This window comes from Eumetopias jubatus, unplaced genomic scaffold (assembly GCF_037043125.1).
Source record: "Eumetopias jubatus isolate StellerSeaLion01/CBP00866 unplaced genomic scaffold, mEumJub1_p1.0 scaffold_13, whole genome shotgun sequence".
Classification (NCBI taxonomy): Eukaryota; Metazoa; Chordata; class Mammalia; order Carnivora; family Otariidae; genus Eumetopias; species Eumetopias jubatus.
In genome coordinates, this window is record NW_028274819.1 from 98,551,020 (window position 1) to 98,568,825 (window position 17,806).

A 17,806-nucleotide genomic window follows, 5' to 3' on the forward strand; every position below is an offset into this window, starting at 1 on the left:
CGCTGTTTTGGGGGCCTTGATCCAGGCTGCTCTTGGAGCAGAAAAGCATTAGGCCTTTCGCAGAGGTTCTTTGGTAAATCAAAATCTACTAGGTGCCACAGGCCCCATTACTGGAATGAGGTCCTGTCAACATGGTCTTCAAGGAACTGTGTAGGAAAGGAAGTGGAGTTCTTCCAGGGCAGAGGAAAAGTACATTTTGCACAGCTAAGAATCACCATGAAGTCCCCAGAATAAACCCTTCAACTCCCAAACTATTATATCCTTTTATTTATAGACTCTGGGAGCAAGGACCCAAGCACGGCCTGGTGCTCTTGGATAGAGAATAAAGCAGCTATTGTTCATACTCAGAGGTTGCTGAGGTGCCCTCCCCCGCTGGTCTGGAATGATCCACACTGCTCAAAAAGTGAAGAGGAGGAATGGCGGCCTGGCCAAAGGAGGAGGGAGAAAAAGAAAGTCCCCTTTACTCCTGAGGGCTATGGCATCAGATCAGGGTGGAGTCCTGGGCACTGTGTGTCTGCCCTGCCTGCGTCCCCTGGGTCTCCACTGCCGCACCGCCCTCCCCACAAGCTGCTTAAGTGCCCCTCCTGGAGTGCATGAGCAGGTCCCGCTGCAGCCCGGCCTCCAGGCTTGTAGTCAGCCGGGCTGCGGGAGGGTCGGTCAGCAGAGTCAATTTGTTGAAAACACCTCGGCCAAAGTAGTCCGCAATCACAGAGAAGCTATCGCTGGAGCACTTGAGCTGCAGGGAAAGAGGAGAGAAGAATCAGAACTGCAGGTCTCCTATCCTCAGTGAGGAGGGAAGAAAACCAGCTAATGGTCCCGTGAGGCTCGGTGAGTGGGACAGTTATCCACGCACTCATGCCCACCTGGTGCTGGAACTGATCGTGCAGATCGCGTTTCTGTTCCTGGGCCCGGATCATATCCATGACCTTCCGGTTTTCAGGGAGGCAGGTGGGGCAGTCGGCATCACTTTCTGAGTAACTCTCAAAACAGTGTTGGTGGAAGGAGTGGCCGCAGAGGAAGTGGACTGAGGGCAACTCCAAGGCACTGTTACAGATGCTGCACTTGGTCTTCTGGAAGATCTTGGGACTGCAGGCAAGGGAGACCAGAAAGGAGTGGCAAAGAGTGTGGGCAGAGCCGAGAGCCGGGTGCAGACTGAAGGCGGCTGGAGTCGAGGAGGAGAGAGAGGTCCCTGGAAGGGACTGCAAGGCCCTGCCCTTGTCACCAACAGGGAGTCAAATGAGGACACCCGCCTTGGGCCTGCAGTCTCAGCACACACTCCCTGCCAAGGCCAACTAACGCTTCCAGTTTTCACAACTACCACTAAACTGTCCTTCATATCTCCTTATTTTTTTACTTGATGTACAGCTGACATGGGTCATGTTAGTTTCAGGTGTACAACCCCCGACTGACGAGTCCGTGTCCTGGTGTGCCGAGTGTGGCTACCGCCTGTCATCACAGAGTGCTGTTACCAACCACTGACCGTGCTCCCTGTGCTGTGCCTTCCATCCCCGAGACTCAGTCATCCCAGAACTGGGAGCTTATGCTGGTCTTTCAGGTCTTTACTCAGATGTGACCTTTCCAGTGAGGCCTTTCCTGGCCGCCTTATACGTGAGAACATAACACACGCTCTGCACCCTACTCCCCTTCCTGAACTCATTTTCTCCTTAGACCCTATCACCATCTAACATAATATTTTGCTTATTCAATGTGTTTCTAACTCTGCGTTGTAAGTTCCACACAGCAGGGCTTTTTGTCTGTGTTGTTAAGAACAGTGCTTGAGACACAAAAGAGGCTCAGTAAATATTTGTGGGATGAAGAAACTGTTCTTCTCTAATAAATATTTTATAGAGTTAAGGTCAGATTAAAACTTAAAAGTAGATTAATATATAGTATAAATACTTCTAAATTATCCACTTCCTGTATCTTCTAAAGCGGTTTTTTACTTCTGAATGGCTTCCAACCACAACTTAGATGTGTGTTTAGGAAAAGTAAAAGATAAGATTCCTACAGAAAGAAAAGTACCTGCCACAAGATAACACTCTCCAAAGCCCAATAAATCATGATCTACGGAATATACCGTTCTCTGATCTTTAAGAATGAAATATCTGAACACGCTCCACCTAACCCTCTACGAAAAATATTTAGTGACACCCGGTGAAGAACAAGGTCATCCCCTGGAGCTCTGTATTGCCACGTACCTCGCCTTGAGCTCCTGGATCTCCTGGCGGATGCGGGTGGTCTCCTCTCGGTACCTCCGCACCTGGAGCTCGTCCTGTGCGATCTGCTGGCTCTGTTTCTGCAGTTTTTGGACCAGGTAATCCCGGATGACAGACAGGGTGGCTGTGGAGTTGTGGGCCAGCGTCTGCACCACTGATTGGGTCGAGAAGGAAACGAGACAATGAAGCAAGGGACACCCCCTGGAGGGAATGGCAGAGCCCCTGCCCCAGAGCTGCCGGCCGCCCGCACACCCCTCACCCCCGCTACCCCACCCTCTCAAGTACCCAGGAGGGGCGGCATGAGGTTCTTGTTCTCAATGTGCTTGAGCACAGCTGCCACGTACTCCTTGCAGTCCTCCTCCTTCCGGGCGAAGTAGCTGAGCGCCTGCTCCCACAGGGAGGGCTCCTGCTCCCCGTGGCGCTCGCACACAGCCACCACCTGCCGGTACTGTTCGTGCTGCATGTGGTAGTGCATGATCTGCTGGAACCTGGGGCCGGGGCACGGCACACCTCAGCGGCCGCCCCCGGAAAGCCAGGTCCTTCCCCCTTCCCAGAAGACCCCCCCCCATCTTACAGCTTCCCCTGTTCATAGAGGTAAAGGACCCCATCCTGGAAGTCGTGCATCTGGCAGAGGACCAGGGCCTTGTCAAAGACGTCGCAAAAGCGGCCGCTCTTCAGTAGGGAGATGGCCTCTGCGTGAAGCTTCTCTTTGACCTAGGGAAGGAGGAAAGAGCTGCTGGCCAGAAGAGCAAAATCACAGGGTCTCCGGGACAAGGCAAATCAACTGCCTCTTCAACCGCCTCTTCACAGGGGACCACTTAGCTCCCAGGGGTGAGGTGTTACCGACCTAAAGAAGGTGGCAAAAAAAGCAACCACAGAAGGTGAAAGAATGATCTTTTCCCCAGCATCTCCCCCAGCTTTGCCAGGCCTCACCTGTGGATCCTTCTCGTGGGCCCAGTTCTGCAGCCGCAGCTCCAGGAGTGTGTCATAGATGCCCTGTGGTGAGTCTGGCTGGACTTCACTCATGTGTTCCAGGAAAGCTTTCAACTCTCGAGGGTTGTTGGCAAAGATGGGGATGAACTCCTCCGAGTTGGCCTGGGATGGTGCGGGAGGAGGGAGGAGGAATGGGCGTGGTACCCTTGAGGCCCCTGAGGTGATCCCCACTGTCCAAAAGCCATTCTCCCTGAGGTCTCACCCTGCAGCCCGGAGTCTCCCGATCGCCTCGGCCTTCGAGGCTAGGCCGATAGTCTGTACAGAGTCCCTTCAGCAACTGGGTCGTCTGCTCTGGTATATGGTGCATGAGGATCTTGCCATAGCGTTTCATGTTGCTCTCTGCCTGCTCGAAAGGCAGCTTGCCGATATACCGTAGGGCTTCCTGATAATTCTGTGGAGAAGTAAAGGGCAGAGGAAGCGTGTGCTCCAGCCTCACCCACCAGGAGGCACTCTCATCATTCCGAGAATGTCCTAGAAAAAGAAGAGGTCTCTCACTTACCTTGATGTCCTCTAGCTGGATCTTTAAGTACCACTCGTGATGTGCATGGTTCTCAGCCAAGTAGAGGGCATGGGAGTAGTAGCCAGCCTGCCGGAGGACCTTGATGGCCGTCTCCACATCGAAGTGGACTTCACTCTCACTCTTTGTCTGCCAGGGAGACATTAAACAAAATCATTCACAGAAATAGGGTTGGGGAAGGGAGAGGAAACATGCATCTGATTCTAAGACCAGATTCTTCTTGTTTTTTGGTTTTTAAAGTAAGCTCTAGGCCTAATGTGGGGCTTGAGCTCCCAACCCGGAGATCAAGAGTCACACGCCCTACTGACTGAGCCACCCAGGTGCCCCACCCCCAGATTTTTTTTTTTTAAATGTTCTTAATTCTTCTTCTTTTTTTTTTAAGATTTTATTTATTTATTTGACAGATAGAGAGGCACAGTGAGAGAGGGAACACAAGCAGGGGGAGTGGGAGAGGGAGAAGCAGACTTCCCGCTGAGCAGGGAGCCCAATGCGGGGCTCGACTCCAGGACCCTGGGACCATGACCTGAGCCGAAGGCAGACGCCCAACGACTGAGCCACCCAGGTGCCCCCCCACCCACAGATTCTTAAGATAACAATAAAGCCGATGCCAGGATGGTGGAGACCAAAAATAAATAAATAAGTAAAATAAAGTAAATAAACTTCATGGTTTTAGAACATGACGTCCTGCTGCTTCTCAGAAAGTCTCTAAGAGCTAAAGTCTTCCTCTGCCCCTACTATTTCAGGGACTCCTTGGGGACCCAGGGCCCCCCCAATGTTAATTCCCTGAGCTTAGACACTATGGGAAGTTCAAGCATCATAAAACAAGAGAGGAGATGGGAGAGAACTAGGAGGAAAGGCTGTTCCTCTTCCCAGTTTATAGACCAGAGGGTCCTGGTCCCCAAATAAGATCAGCTCCTTCCCCTCCCTGCATCTGCTGAGGGGCAAGCCCTGATGGAGCCACCTCATGCTTGGTGGGACCCTTGCAGAATCTCCCACTAACACCACCCTGCACCTTGATGAACTCCTCTAGCTTCGAGCTGTCCTTGAGCTTGGTATAGCAGTTGAGCAGCAGGGTGGTGTGGTCAGCATTGGCCAGGGACTGCCGGTGCAGGGTCTGCAGGTAGGCGGTCAGGTTGTGGATGCGCTGGGCATCAAGAAACTTGCGGATCACATAGGATGGCTCCAACTTTCCAATGGTTCTGGAGAGACACGTGCATCAAATAGTATGTGGGTCAGTGTACTTCTCAAACTTTTACGTGCATAGAAATCACTTGCAGATCTTCTTAAAATGTAAATTCTGTGTCAGTAGGCCTGTATTTCTAATAAAGACCCAGACGATATCAATGCTATTGAACTGCAGACCTTGTGAGAAGCAAGGCTCCAGAGCACTGATCCTTTTTTTTTAAAGATTTTTTATTTATTTATTTGACAGAGAGAGACACAGTGAAAGAGGGAACACAAACAGGGGTAGTGCGGGAGGGAGAAGCAGGCTTCCCGTTGAGCAGGAAGCCCGATGTGGGGCTCAATCCCAGGACCCCGGGATCATGACCTGAGCAGAAGGCAGATGCTTAACAACTAAGCCACCCAGGTGCCCCGAGAGCACTGATTCTTAAACTTGGCTGAAAACAGGAATTCTAGGGAGGTAGGGAAAGGAGCTAGACAGGTTCCCACAACTCCTTACTAGGGCAGGAAATTCCAAGAATTAGTACCAAGGAAAGAAACTGTGGAAGCCAAGAGATGAATACCCTTTTCTTTTAAAAGAATCAGATCAAAACGAATTTTTTTTTTTAAACTAAGCTATATGCCCAACATGGGGCTTGAACTCACGACCCTGAGATCAAGAGTCAAATGCTCTACCAACTGAGCCAGCTGGCTGCCCCCAAAATGAATATTAACAAAGGCCAGGCTGAAATTTAAAACAAAAGGTACTCATCGGCTCAACTGTATCTTGGTCATGTAATATTCAACCCTTTGCAATTAAGTATACTGTCTTCTCACTCAGGCCATTACAGCTCCTGCAGAAAGAAAGGGTGGTTCCTGGTGGAGTCTGCTCCCCTCACCGAAGCCCAGGTGTTAGCCTATCTGGCTGCATGCAGAGCTATATCTGAAAGCGCCCCAAGACTGACCGGATATACTGCTGAACAGCCCCATCGTGGTTGCCCTTGCTGTAGAGATGGTCCCCATACTGCATGAAGATCTGGGCCAACCCATCACTGTCCAGGTGCTGGCTCTTGGCCAGGTTAATGGCCATCTCAAATAGGTTCTTCTTAAACAGCATCTGGAAGAGGAAAAATTAGAAAATTGGTAGAAGCCATTCAGAGAAGACACCTTCCCAGAATGCACCTACAACACACAAGCCACACAGTCCTGGAATTCTGATCTGCCTAGATCCCAGACTGGGTAAGACCTCTCAGATACCCCCAAGACCAACATCGCCTTACCTCACAAGGCTCTTGGCAGACAGAGCGGACCCTGAGAGTGGACTCAGGCTCCTAGCCATTATCTTCCTCTAAGACCTCATCCCAGACCATTTACCTTGTAATTCTACCCTAAGGGATCTGGGTAAGGCTGTGCCCCAAAGGGAAGGAAACACCCTGGCCAAAGTGACTTGGGGAGCCTATTCCTACAGCTGTGTCTGGGTGCCTATGGCCAGCTCTGGGAACCTGGTGGCCTTGCCTCCAGTTTGGTCTGTGTGTCCTTCTCCTGCAGTGCGTGGACCCGCCCATCCCGCGTCAGCACGTACAGGGAGCCCCACTCAGCAAGCACATCCACTACATCCTCAAAGATGGCGCTATAGGCTATGAACTTGTTGCACAGGTCATAGATGTTGAGAATCTGCTTGTCGGAGCTCTGGGAGTCCCTACTGGTAAACTCTGACCTGTGTGGAAAAGAAAAAGCACCAGATATTTGTACCACCTCTGTCTCAGCAACCCCTTATATCACAACTTTGGTGTGCACACTCCGCCCCGAACAAACCACCCTTTGGCCCCTCTAGCAGCATATTCCGTAAGTGTGACATTGCACTGGTAGTTAAAGGAAGAGATCTTACCCTTCAGGATCCTATGATTAACGTAAGCGATAGATTAAAAAATTAAGAACGTCCAAACGCTCATTCATTTAACGTAATTAGCACCTGGTAAAAATAAGACGCTGCGCTTAGTGCTGAGCTAAAACGAACTAACACTGACAGGGATCACTTCCCTCACGCAGAAGACCCTGCCGCCCCTTTTAGGTGGCTCAGAATAAAGGTACTGTGTCCTGCCCTCTCAGCCCTTTCCAACTTCTCTACTACTCATTTCCTTTTTCCTCCACCCAATTTATTTTGACAGAAGAATAAAAAAACCAAAAAGCAGTCCCCAAAAGCGGTGCACCAGGTCTGCTTAGCGAACGTCTGTAGCAAAAATACATTTTTCAGTAAAAACGTTACAAGTGAATCTAGGTGTGAGCATAATCTACATAAAACCGAAGTAGGAGATTGACATGATCCAGGTATTAGGATTTTAAAATCATGTGAATTCTGGGGAACAAGGACAGCCCTACTCCCTTTCCCTTCTCCCTGGAGTCCTTACTTGGGAGAAACCTTCCGGTCACGGGACACAATGACAAGGTAGCCTCTAAACCAGTGAGCGATGAGTTTATGGCCCTCAAAGGCAAAGCAGGGCCCACGTTCATCAGGCTGGTACAAATAGACACATTCATCTCCGGCCACTATGAACTGCAGGTCCTGTGAAGGGTCGCTTAGGGCTGAGCAGTGCAGGCCACAGCCATGGGTGTCCAACTCCACACGAGGGTAGTCCTTTCCAGAAACGATATAGGACTGCGAGAAGAAAGGGGTTAACAGACTCCCTTTCAGGAGAGGGCATCTAAGCCTTCCCAAAGGTATTCCCATCTCCATACTGGCTCTCTTGCTTTTTAACTTATAGCACCCTAAAACTTTCCCTGGCTGCTTGTTTTGTCCATTAACCATCACCCATCTATTAAATATATAAACTAGGCAGTGTGGCCCCAGGGTGGCTCAGTCAGTTGAGCATCTGCCTTCGGCTCAGGTCATGATCCTGGGGTCCTGGGATCGAGCCCCATGTTGGGCTTCCTGCTCTGTGGAGACCCTGCTTCTCCCTCTCCCTCAGCCCCTTCCACCCCACTCATGCTCCATGCGTACACACATGCACTCTCCCTCTCTCAAGTAAATAAATAAAATCTTTAAAAATACATACACATATATATAAGCAGAGACCACATTTTCTTCCTCTGTGTGTCCTATCACTACCTACTAACGGAATCCTGCCACCATGAGAAATAAAATAAGCTTGAACTATTTTACCAAAAGACTATTCCTGAGAGAAGGCTGTTAGAAATAACAAGAGCACCAGGAACCAGCAAAGTAAAGCAACTTGTCCAATGTCACTTAACAAGCTAGGAAAAAAATTCAGGTCTTTAACTATAAGCCCTAGTTCTTTTCCTAATTCTGACTCTTCCTCATCTCTTAAGTGAAGAAATAAAATATTTTAGGGCAAATGACTCAAGGCTACATGATGAAAAACTTAAGAATCCTACCTCTCTTGTCAGTTCCTTACCCTAGGCCCCTGAGCAATGGAGAACCCTTTCCTGCCTGCCCTTAACTCGTACCTGAACGTTCTCAGTTGTCACAACAAACAAATGAGTGGTCTTTCCCGCCTGGCGAAAGGCCAGGCCAGTTACAGGGTAGTTTCCCTTGTGCAGAATCTGGGTCTTGCTATGCCGGTCCCGGGTGATGTCTCCTTTGTTCAATGTAACACTACCATCTGTGAAACCTGTAGGAGAGCAGGAAACAGCACTTCATTGAGGCTGAAAAGATCAAGAAGCGCAGAAGGGGAAAAAGACCATGTGAGGTACTTGTTGGAAGTGACAAGCTTTCTTCTCATACCCAACTTTTCCAAGGGTTAACATAAAAATCAGTACTCACGGACTTTTTCAAAGAATGAAACTCAATGCTTTCCCACTCCAAACTTTAATATCTCAAATGCCTGAGTTCAGTACAAAGTGACCTCATTAAAACAATAAAGATAAGCTGCAGAAGCAACTCTGAAAAAAAAAATCTATAAAGAATCATGGAGTGTTAGCTTTGCCTTCTGCTTACCGATGGCCATAAAGTTGAGATTTTCATGGACAGTCAAACAAGACACAACAGTCGGCTCTGTTCCTGGGATGGCAGGGAAGATTCGGGTGCAGAGTGGATTGCCACCATCTCTCTTCTCCAGGTTCCAGATCTTTACCTGTGAACAGACCTCAGATGTGTGAGGGGCGCCTGGGTGGCTCAGTCGTTAAGCATCTGCCTTCGGTTCAGGTCATGATCCCAGGGTCCTGGAATCGAGCCCCGCATCGCGCTCCCTGCTCCGTGGGGAGCCTGCTTCTCTCTCTCCCATTGCCCCTGCTTGTATTCCCTCTCTCGCTGTGTCTCTGTCAAATAAATAAATAAAATCTTAAGAAAAAAAAAAAGACGTGTGAATGCTAGTCCCCTCCAACAACTGTTCCTAGTCTTCTGGTCCTTTCCCACTTCCTTTCCAGGACTCACCAGGGGGTTGATGCCTTCTTCATCTTCACCAACAGATGCCAAAATATTGTGCTGCTTCAGTTGGTACAGGTGTGTCACCCGCAGTTTGTAGGCTTGGAAGCCTGTCAGCTGTAGGGAGCGAGGCAAGAACCAGATTTGGCCTTCCATATGTGCAGAATAGTCAAGGAGCCTCCTTTGCAAGGAGAGATACTTATATTTAGATCAGAACCCAGATAACTACTAACATACATTCAGCTCTTTAAAACTTTCGAGGATTTTTCCCACATATCATCTCCGGAAAATCCCCATCTTTAAAAGAGTGAAAAAGAAGGCCAGAGTTTAGTAGCAACACTATGAAGAACAAAGCAGCAAACTCCTGGTCTATCTCCTTGCCCACAATTTGGGCAGGGGAGATAATGACACCTTACACATTCATCTTGTAAAGCCTACTTGCATCCATTGTTTTGATTGATCTTAAAAATAACCTTGCCAAGTTGATATTTCATACCCCTTTCACAGATAAGTAAATTGAAGACCAGAGAGGTTAAATGACTTGCCCAGGATTGCTGAGTTGGCAACGTTAGAGAATGGACTTCCTTCTTTCTTCCCTCAAGCCACAGAAGGAGCACGGGGCGCCCATCTAAAGTAAAGTGGCACGCAACACGAACCCCTCTGCCCGACAGATGCCATCCCAGCTGGATCTCTTCAGGGATCCGGGGAGGGAACAGACAGCTCCAGAGGAAGGATATCTCCAAAGACTAAGCTCCCTCGGCCCGAGTCGCAGACAGTGATGCCGGGAGGGAGGCAAAGGAACTTGGAGACAGCGGGTCCTGAGGCAGGTGCAGCCGTGGGAGCAGCCCCATCACTGCCTAGCGGCTCCTTCACCAGCTCCTTGTCGAAGAAAACGAAGCGCCGCCACTGCAGGTAGGCCGCCATTTTGGCCGAAGGTCTCCGCCTCTGGGAGAGAGGTCATGTGAAAGGAGCGCACGGATCACGTGACAGGACAGCTTCCTGGAGCCTGACTGCACATGCGCCCTGAAGTCCGGGTGACAGCTTCCTCAGGGCGTTGGGCGTGGCCTCGTGAGGTAGGATTCCCAGCCCATCAACTCGGGTTGCCAATTTGCTGGCTCTGTACGTGAACTGCCTAAAATGCTCCTGAGTGCTGGACCCTTCACCTCTTTGAGCATCAGTTTCCTTCCTTATTAAATGCATGGGCAATGAGGGATCAAGATGAGGAATATCAGGGCGCCTGGGTGGCTCAGTGGGTTAAGCATCCGACTGTTGATTTCTGCCCAGATCTCGATCTCAGGGTCGTGGAATAGAGCCCCACCTGGGGCTCTGGGCTCAGCGCAGTCTGCTTGAGATTCTCTCTCCCTCTTCTGCCCCTCCCCCTGCATGCTCTTTCAAATAAATAAAATCTAACAACAACAACAAAAAAGATGAGGAATGTCCTGCGCCTTCTGAATTGTACCCCACTGTGCTTAAGAATATTACGTCCTGAGCGCCCAGGGCTGTTTTGAGGCATAAATGAATGAAGGTGTATGAAACTGGCTTTTCAGCTATAGGAGCGGAGAAATAAAATTATAAGTTTGTGTTTGCCACGGGATACAGATTGCGAACCACAGTCAGTGTCTTAATTCGTTTTTTGTGTCCCTCTTCAGAGTGTGTGGCATGAAGTAGACACATAGAATATGTTTCTTAAGGAAGCTAGGAAATAACTCTTGGTGCGGGAACTCTCAAGAACGTGGGCTTTCTTTCCCTTTCTATAGTGGGAGGCTATGGGACATAAGCCGAACACAGGGAGAATGCATGGAAAGAGCAGCTCTGAGAGCTAAGTGATTTAACAAGTGGCAAGTGTCTAAGATATTCCATGGCCACCCACCATTTCCATCTCTGGCTAAACCAACTGTTCACATGGAAAACTGTAGGTGTACAGTTTGGTGTCACAAGGAGCTGTGTACAGGAGTGACAATCAATTTGAGAGAATATGGACATGTGAAAAAGTGACCATGTGGTTCGCATTTGTGGGGTTTGTTTTGCACCCCTCTCCCCCACAGCTTTTTATTTCCAGGATATTTTACTCTTTTTTCCCATCAGCTGGAGTTCCCAGAGAGCGGGAGCTGTGCTTTGTTGACCAGGAACCAGGCCTAACAGAGTTGGTAGATATTCCATGTTTGGTTGAAGGAATGAATGTGGATGATTTTCCTCTTACCCCCTCCTCTCCTCAATACGGTTGACAGAAAAGATAGTGCCCATTTGCTAAAGAGATAAGTGAGAGGAAGAAACTGTCTAGTCACCACCAGGCACATAGATTTTCTGACTTCCAGCTAAGGTTCTCTTTCCTGTCACAGTTTCAGGATCTGAACCATGGACAGAAGCACAAACGGGGAGTAGATTGGACCCTCTTTCATCTGCTGAGTATATTTTGTACCATTCGTTAAAATTTTTGGATAGTGTGTGTATATCATTTGTTAATACTATGAATAAAATACATTAAAAGAAGCAATGTGGGGGGTGCCTGGCTGGCTCAGTCGGTAGAGCATGTGACTCTTTTTTTTTTAAGATTTTATTTATTTATTTGAGAGAGAGAATGAGATAGAGCATGAGAGGGGGGAGGGTCAGACGGAGAAGCAGACTCCCTGCTGAGCAGGGAGCCCGGTGTGGGACTCCATCCCGGCACTCCAGGATCATGATCTGAGCGGAAGGCAGTCGCTTAACCAACTGAGCCACCCAGGCACCCGAGCATGTGACTCTTGATCTTGGGGTCATCAGTTCAAGCCCGACGTTGGGCACAGAGCTTACATTAAAAAAAAAAAAAAAAGGCAGCAATATGAGGAGAGGGGGTGAAGGATGGGTGAAACAGGTAAAAGGGATTGTCTTTTTTTTTTTAGGATTTTATTTTTATTTAGAGAGAGCATGCAAGCAGGGGGAGGAGCAGAGGGAGAGGGAGAGAGAAAGAGTCCCAAGAAGACTCCGGGCTGAGCGCAGATCCCCAGGTGGGGCTCCATCCCGAGATCGTAACCTGAGCCAAAATTAAGAGCCGGACACTCAACGGACTGAGCCACCCAAGTGCCCCAGGTAAAGGGGATTAAAAGGTATTTATACAATAAATAAGACAGGGATGTAATGTACAACATAGGGAATATAGTCAATAGTATTGTAAAAACTTTGTATGGCAACAGATGTTTACCTAGATTTACATGGTGACCATTTTGTGATGTATATAAATATCAAAGTGATAGGTTGTACACTTGAAACTAACACAATGTTGTATATCAATCATTTCTCAGTAAAATAAGGAAGTAAGGTGAAAGCAGAGATGTGAACAGCAGAGTGGCATCTTTGTTGTTGACTTGGTTGCTCCCCCTACTGTCCAATGGCAGAGGCCCAGAGTGTTCCTATGATATCTGAACCTGGTAAGGCCTGTGTCCATTTGGTCTTCTTATTGATGAGGGTACAAAGGCAGGGATTAGCGACCCACTGTACCTCTTCAGACTTATTGCCTTCCTTCCTTTCCTCCTTTTGACAAACATGTATGGAGTACTCACTATTCCTGCAATTGTACTAAATATGAACAAGACATGATTCTTGCCCTTTAGGGAGCTCAACCACCACCATGGGGGACAGACATAGAAAGGATTGACAGGGGCGCCTGCGTGGCTCAGTCGGTTAAGCGTCTGCCTTCGGCTCAGGTCGTGATCCTGGGGTCCTGGGATCGAGCCCTGAGTTGAGTCAGCCTCCCTGCTTGGCGGGGAGCCTGCTTCCCCCTCTCCCTCCACCTGCTGCTCCTTCTGCTTGTGCTCGCTCACACGCTCTCTGTCAAATAAATAAAATTTATTTATTTTATTCTCAGAGGGAGAAGCAGACTCCCCGCTGAGCAGGGAGCCTGATGCGGGACTCGATCCTGGGACTCCAGAATCATGACCTGAGCCGAAGGCAGTCGCTTAACCAACTGAGCCACCCAGGCGCCCAAATAAAATCTAAAAAAAAAAAAAGTACTGTCAGCAACTAGTCCTTAATTTTATATAACGAATTATACCTAAAAGAGTGCTTTCACGTTTTATGGACTTTTCATAGCAACCGTTTGCGGAAGTATCATTATCTCTGCTGAGAAATGGAGTCTCCAAGAGGTTCAAGTGACTCTCCCTGGGCAAGCACATCAAAGTTCTTCAGTTCCCTAATCTTTAATTAGATGCTTTTCTGAAGTGTGAAGCTGGGCTATAATTGTCAGAACATACACCAGGATTTGTCTTTTTGTTATACTTGTCTGAATCCAGGAACTTCAGTACAGTGAGGAAGATAAGCAGGCAAACTGCAGAGAAAATGATGTACTAATTTAGTTATGGTTCTGCATATGGAGAACTGGAGTTCTGAAGGGCCTAAAGATAAAGAAGCAATTCAAGTTCTTTAGCTTGGAATTAAAGAGATCACAATTCAGAATCAAGGATTGCCTAGCCATGGCCTCTTTTCCCTTTCAGCAAACTGCTGTCCATGACGTACAGAACAGTCATATCCACTGGAGCAAAACAGGAACACTTCTTATTCTGGCTGCAAGCTTTTATTTTCTATCAGTTTGTTCTTTTTTTTTTTTCTCATCTGGCTCTTGGGGTAGAAGCCAATTTCCAGACTACTGAAAGGTCTGGGTTTTTTCTCTTAGCCCCTAAAAGGGCTAGCAGAAGTTTCCACTTTAGCAACAGGAAGGTCAATCTAAAATAAACTCAGGACACCTGGGTGGCTCAGTTGGTTGGCCATCTGCCTTCGGCTTGGGTCATGATCCTGGGGTCCTGGGATCGAGTCCCACATGGGGCTCTCCGCTCTTTGAGGAGTCTGCTTCTCCCTCTGCCTGCCACTCCCCCTGCTTGTGCTCTTTCTCCCGCCCCCTTTCTAACAAATGAATACAGAAAATAAGCTCAGAGGTCTCCCCTACAGGAGAGCCCAACTTCCAAAGCTATGGCGAAACAGGAGGAAGCAATTAGCTGATTATTGATTGTGAAAATCTGGCCCACAAACGAGAAAGGAAATTCCCCATGAACTTGGCAAAGCACTTAACCAAGGTTTTAACACTGCAGTAGTGCCCATTTTTAAGTTGTATTTCTCCCCACTAAGAACAAAAACAAGTAGTTAACTAATGTGTATTTGGTGTATTAGGACGTCCCAAGCATTGTGCTAAACACTTACCCTCCTCTACATTAACCCTATAAGGCATGTACCAGCATGTCGCTTTTAATGCTGTAGAAATGGAGGCTCAGGAAAGCTAAACAACTTGCCTAGTGTCACACAGGTAGGAATTGGTGTTTACAGGCAAATCCAGGTCTGTCCAACTCTAAAGCCCCATATTCTGGGTGCTCGATTTAATTTTTTTTTAGAAGTCAATTCCATAAATTTCATAATTCTGAGTGACATTCTATGCGGTCATGAAATCACAGAATTCAAGAACACTAAATGGTTTGCTTTCTCTTGACACATGATCATCCCCATCTCAGTGCAAACTCTGAAATGTTCCCAATCCTTTGCCTCCTCATCCTCCCCCTCATCCTATTCAAATTCATAATGCCAGGACTGTAGAAACGCATCAGTATTCTTATTAGTGTCTAAAGATACAGAGGCTGTCACTCACTGCTGTTGGGAGCACATATGATAAATCTTTCTGGAGGGCAACTTGGCAGAATGTATCAAATGCCTAAAGAGAAATTTAAGCCTGCATAACCACTTCTGGGAATTTATCTTAAATAGATTATAAGGGGTCGATCTGCATAAAGATTTGTCAATAAAAGTGTCTATTGCAATTTTATAATAGCAGAAAAAAAGGAACAACCTAATTGTCAAATAGTAATCTTGGTAAATACATTCTTGTAGTTCTTCATGCTGCAATTCTATAAAGATAGCCACTGAAAATTCTGTAGGGAAAAAATGACATAGGAAAATGTTCTCAATAAATGAAAAAGTCACAGGGCGCCTGGGTGGCTCAGTTGGTTAAGCGACTGCCTTCGGCTCAGGTCATGATCCTGGAGTCCCGGGATCGAGGCCCACATCGGGCTCCCTGCTGAGCAAGGAGTCTGCTTCTCCCTCTGACCCTCTTCCCTCTCATGCTCTCTATTTCTCATTCTCTCTCTCTCTCAAAAAAATAAATAAAATCTTTAAAAAAAATGAAAAAGTCACAAAATATTATCCCCATTAAAGTTTATAGTGTGTGTGGATATACAACATAATGCTAAAAGTGTTTAATTTAGAAAATTCAATCATGGGTGGTTTTTATTTTATTCTTTGTATGTCCTATGTTCTTCCAGTTCTCTTCAGTAACCATATTTTTGTAATTCTAAAACCACTGGTGAAGAAGTAGAAAAAAACTCACCTGGTGCAGCTTCTCCTGCTAAAAGTGAGTTTTCCCCTGCTTAAGTTTTCCAGCAAAATCAAACCCTCTAGTCTTTTTTTCTTCTTTTTTGAGAGAGAGAGAGAAAGAGAGAGCACCAGTGCGCAGGGTAGAGGGTGGTAGGGGTAGGGGTAGGAGAGGGGCACAGAGGGAGAGAGAGAATCTTAAACAGGCTCCATGCTCAGTGTGGAACCTGATGCAGGGCTTGATCTCACGACCCTGAGGTCATGACCTGAACCGAAATTAAGAATCGGACGCTTAACCAACTGTGCCACCCAGGCACCCCAAATCCTCTAGTCTTTTGCGCACACATACAAAATATTTTTAAAATTTTTACTGAAGTATAACATATATATGGAAAAGCGTACATACTGCAGCCTATTAAATTCTCACAAAGCCATTGCAACCAGCATTGCAGAGAACGGCCAGCACCCCAAGAAACCTGTTATGCCCTCTTCTCAACACTACCACCCCACAAACTAAGCACCATCTCTACTTCTATCACCATAGCTTAGTTTTGACTGGTTTTAAACTTTGTATCTAAAGTGAAATCATAATGTACTCTTCGGCTTCTGACTTCTTTCACTCAATATTATCTTTGTGGGATTCATTTAAGCTGCAGAATGTAATAGACCATTTCTTTTCATTGCCGTATGGAATTATATTCAGTGAATCCACCACAATTTATTCACTCATCCAACTATTGATGGGTATTTGGGTGATAGTCAGTTTGGGGCCGTTATGAATGAAGCTGCTACAAACAGTCTCTTGGTGAATATATGTGATACATTTGTTACTTGTAAACCTAAGATGGGGGTTGCTGGGTGACAACAAATTTTTAAAATTCTCCTGAACCAGGATATTTGCCCTGATCCACATTGCCCTCAGCACATGACATACTTACATGGTTTATAACGTATGCATATGCCTTCGCTAATGTGTTCGTTTTACTCTTCTGTCAGTTTGGCACATGTCCTGCAAGATGGCAACTTGTGGGTTTCTGCTCAGTGGCAGGGAAGGGATGTAGTCCTTAAATGTTACTAACGAGTTATTCTGAACAAGAACTAGTGAATTCAGCTGCCTTGGTCAATCTAAAACAGGTGATTTACCTTAAAATGTTCCCATTGTTTTACAACATGTTCTTGTGAACCACTATTCTCCTCTCTGGTCAGAGAACAAAACAGGTGACTCCCCAGAGCACTTGCACCTGCTGCACCTCCCAAGGGCACAGATACTGCTCCCACCAAGGATATCCTGGGGATGGGAGCTCAGGAGCAGGGCACACTGACCTTCTTCCTGTCCCAATTTGCAGCCACTCAACAGGTTTTTAGTAAGTGCTTTGAAATCATAAATGTATTTGTTTGCCAATAAACTGTGACTTTTCCAAAAGCAAAGACACACCTAGTGCAGTGCTTATATACGACAGAGGCCCAATAAATGTTAAAGATGCATAATCTGAAATGGATGGAAAGAGGGGCACCTGGGTGGCTCAGTTCGTTAAGCGTCTGCCTTCAGCTCAGGTCATGATCCCGGAGTCCCAAGATCAAGTCCCATATTGGGCTCTGCTTCTCCCTCTGCCCTTCACCCTGCTTGTGCTCGCTCTCACTCTCTCAAATAAATAAAATCTTTAAAAATAAATAAAATTTTTAAAAAGAAAGAAATGGATGGAAATAATCTAACTTTCCAGATAACTACCCAAAAGTAGAGTCAGTCATACAGAAACAAAATCTCTCTCAGTGGAAGTGAAATGACAACGTATATGTCCATCACTGCAGCTAACCAACCCCCATGCTATGGAATGTTCTATAGCAGTAAACACTGAGGTGAATCTTTACACACCGATATGGAAAATGCTCCATCATTTGTTCTTCGTTACAAAAAAAGAAAAAAAGCAAGTTGCAATCTAATTATATAACATTTATCATTTACAAAAAAGCAAAAGTTACATATTTCAAGATACATATGTAAGTAAATGCACAGGAAGGGGCCTGGAAGGTTACACACCACACTGATAACAGCAGATAGCTCCAGAGATGAGGTTGAGGATGGTATCAAAGGGATTTATTTCTCCTTGTTTCTACCAAGGTCTCCCTATGAAGACTGAACAATCCACAAATTGAAGAAAAATCAACTTCTCCCTGCTACTGCCAGTAGGTTTCTCTTCTAAACATAGACACCTG

The 17,806-nt window shown here is 46.9% G+C and overlaps 1 protein-coding gene across 1 annotated transcript; it reads right to left on the reverse strand.

Annotated features, from left to right (window-relative positions):
• Positions 1–249: 249 nt before the first annotated feature.
• VPS11 (VPS11 core subunit of CORVET and HOPS complexes) lies at positions 250–10,230 on the reverse strand. The gene is made up of 16 exons (XM_088017547.1): positions 10,002–10,230; positions 9,278–9,422; positions 8,843–8,978; positions 8,353–8,516; positions 7,296–7,543; positions 6,403–6,604; positions 5,853–6,004; positions 4,739–4,925; positions 3,709–3,855; positions 3,412–3,600; positions 3,150–3,311; positions 2,791–2,930; positions 2,502–2,704; positions 2,199–2,370; positions 864–1,086; positions 250–736 (listed from the first exon to the last, which is right to left on the reverse strand). The coding sequence occupies exons 1-16, from the start codon at positions 10,190–10,192 to the stop codon at positions 572–574; spliced, it is 2,826 nt and encodes a 941-aa protein (XP_087873673.1). The 5' UTR covers positions 10,193–10,230; the 3' UTR covers positions 250–571.
• Between the last annotated feature and the right edge of the window lie 7,576 nt (positions 10,231–17,806).

Bases quoted from the DNA above. Each gene is read 5' to 3' on its own strand.
- VPS11 (XM_088017547.1), bottom strand. From the start codon at position 10,192: ATGGCGGCCTACCTGCAGTGGCGGCGCTTCGTTTTCTTCGACAAGGAG. The intron at 6,005-6,402 runs GCAAGGCCACCA...TTCCTCTTCCAG, and splicing joins ACACACAGACCAAACTGGAG to ATGCTGTTTAAGAAGAACCT. The intron at 2,371-2,501 runs GTACTTGAGAGG...CGACCCAATCAG, and splicing joins CCTCATGCCGCCCCTCCTGG to TGGTGCAGACGCTGGCCCAC.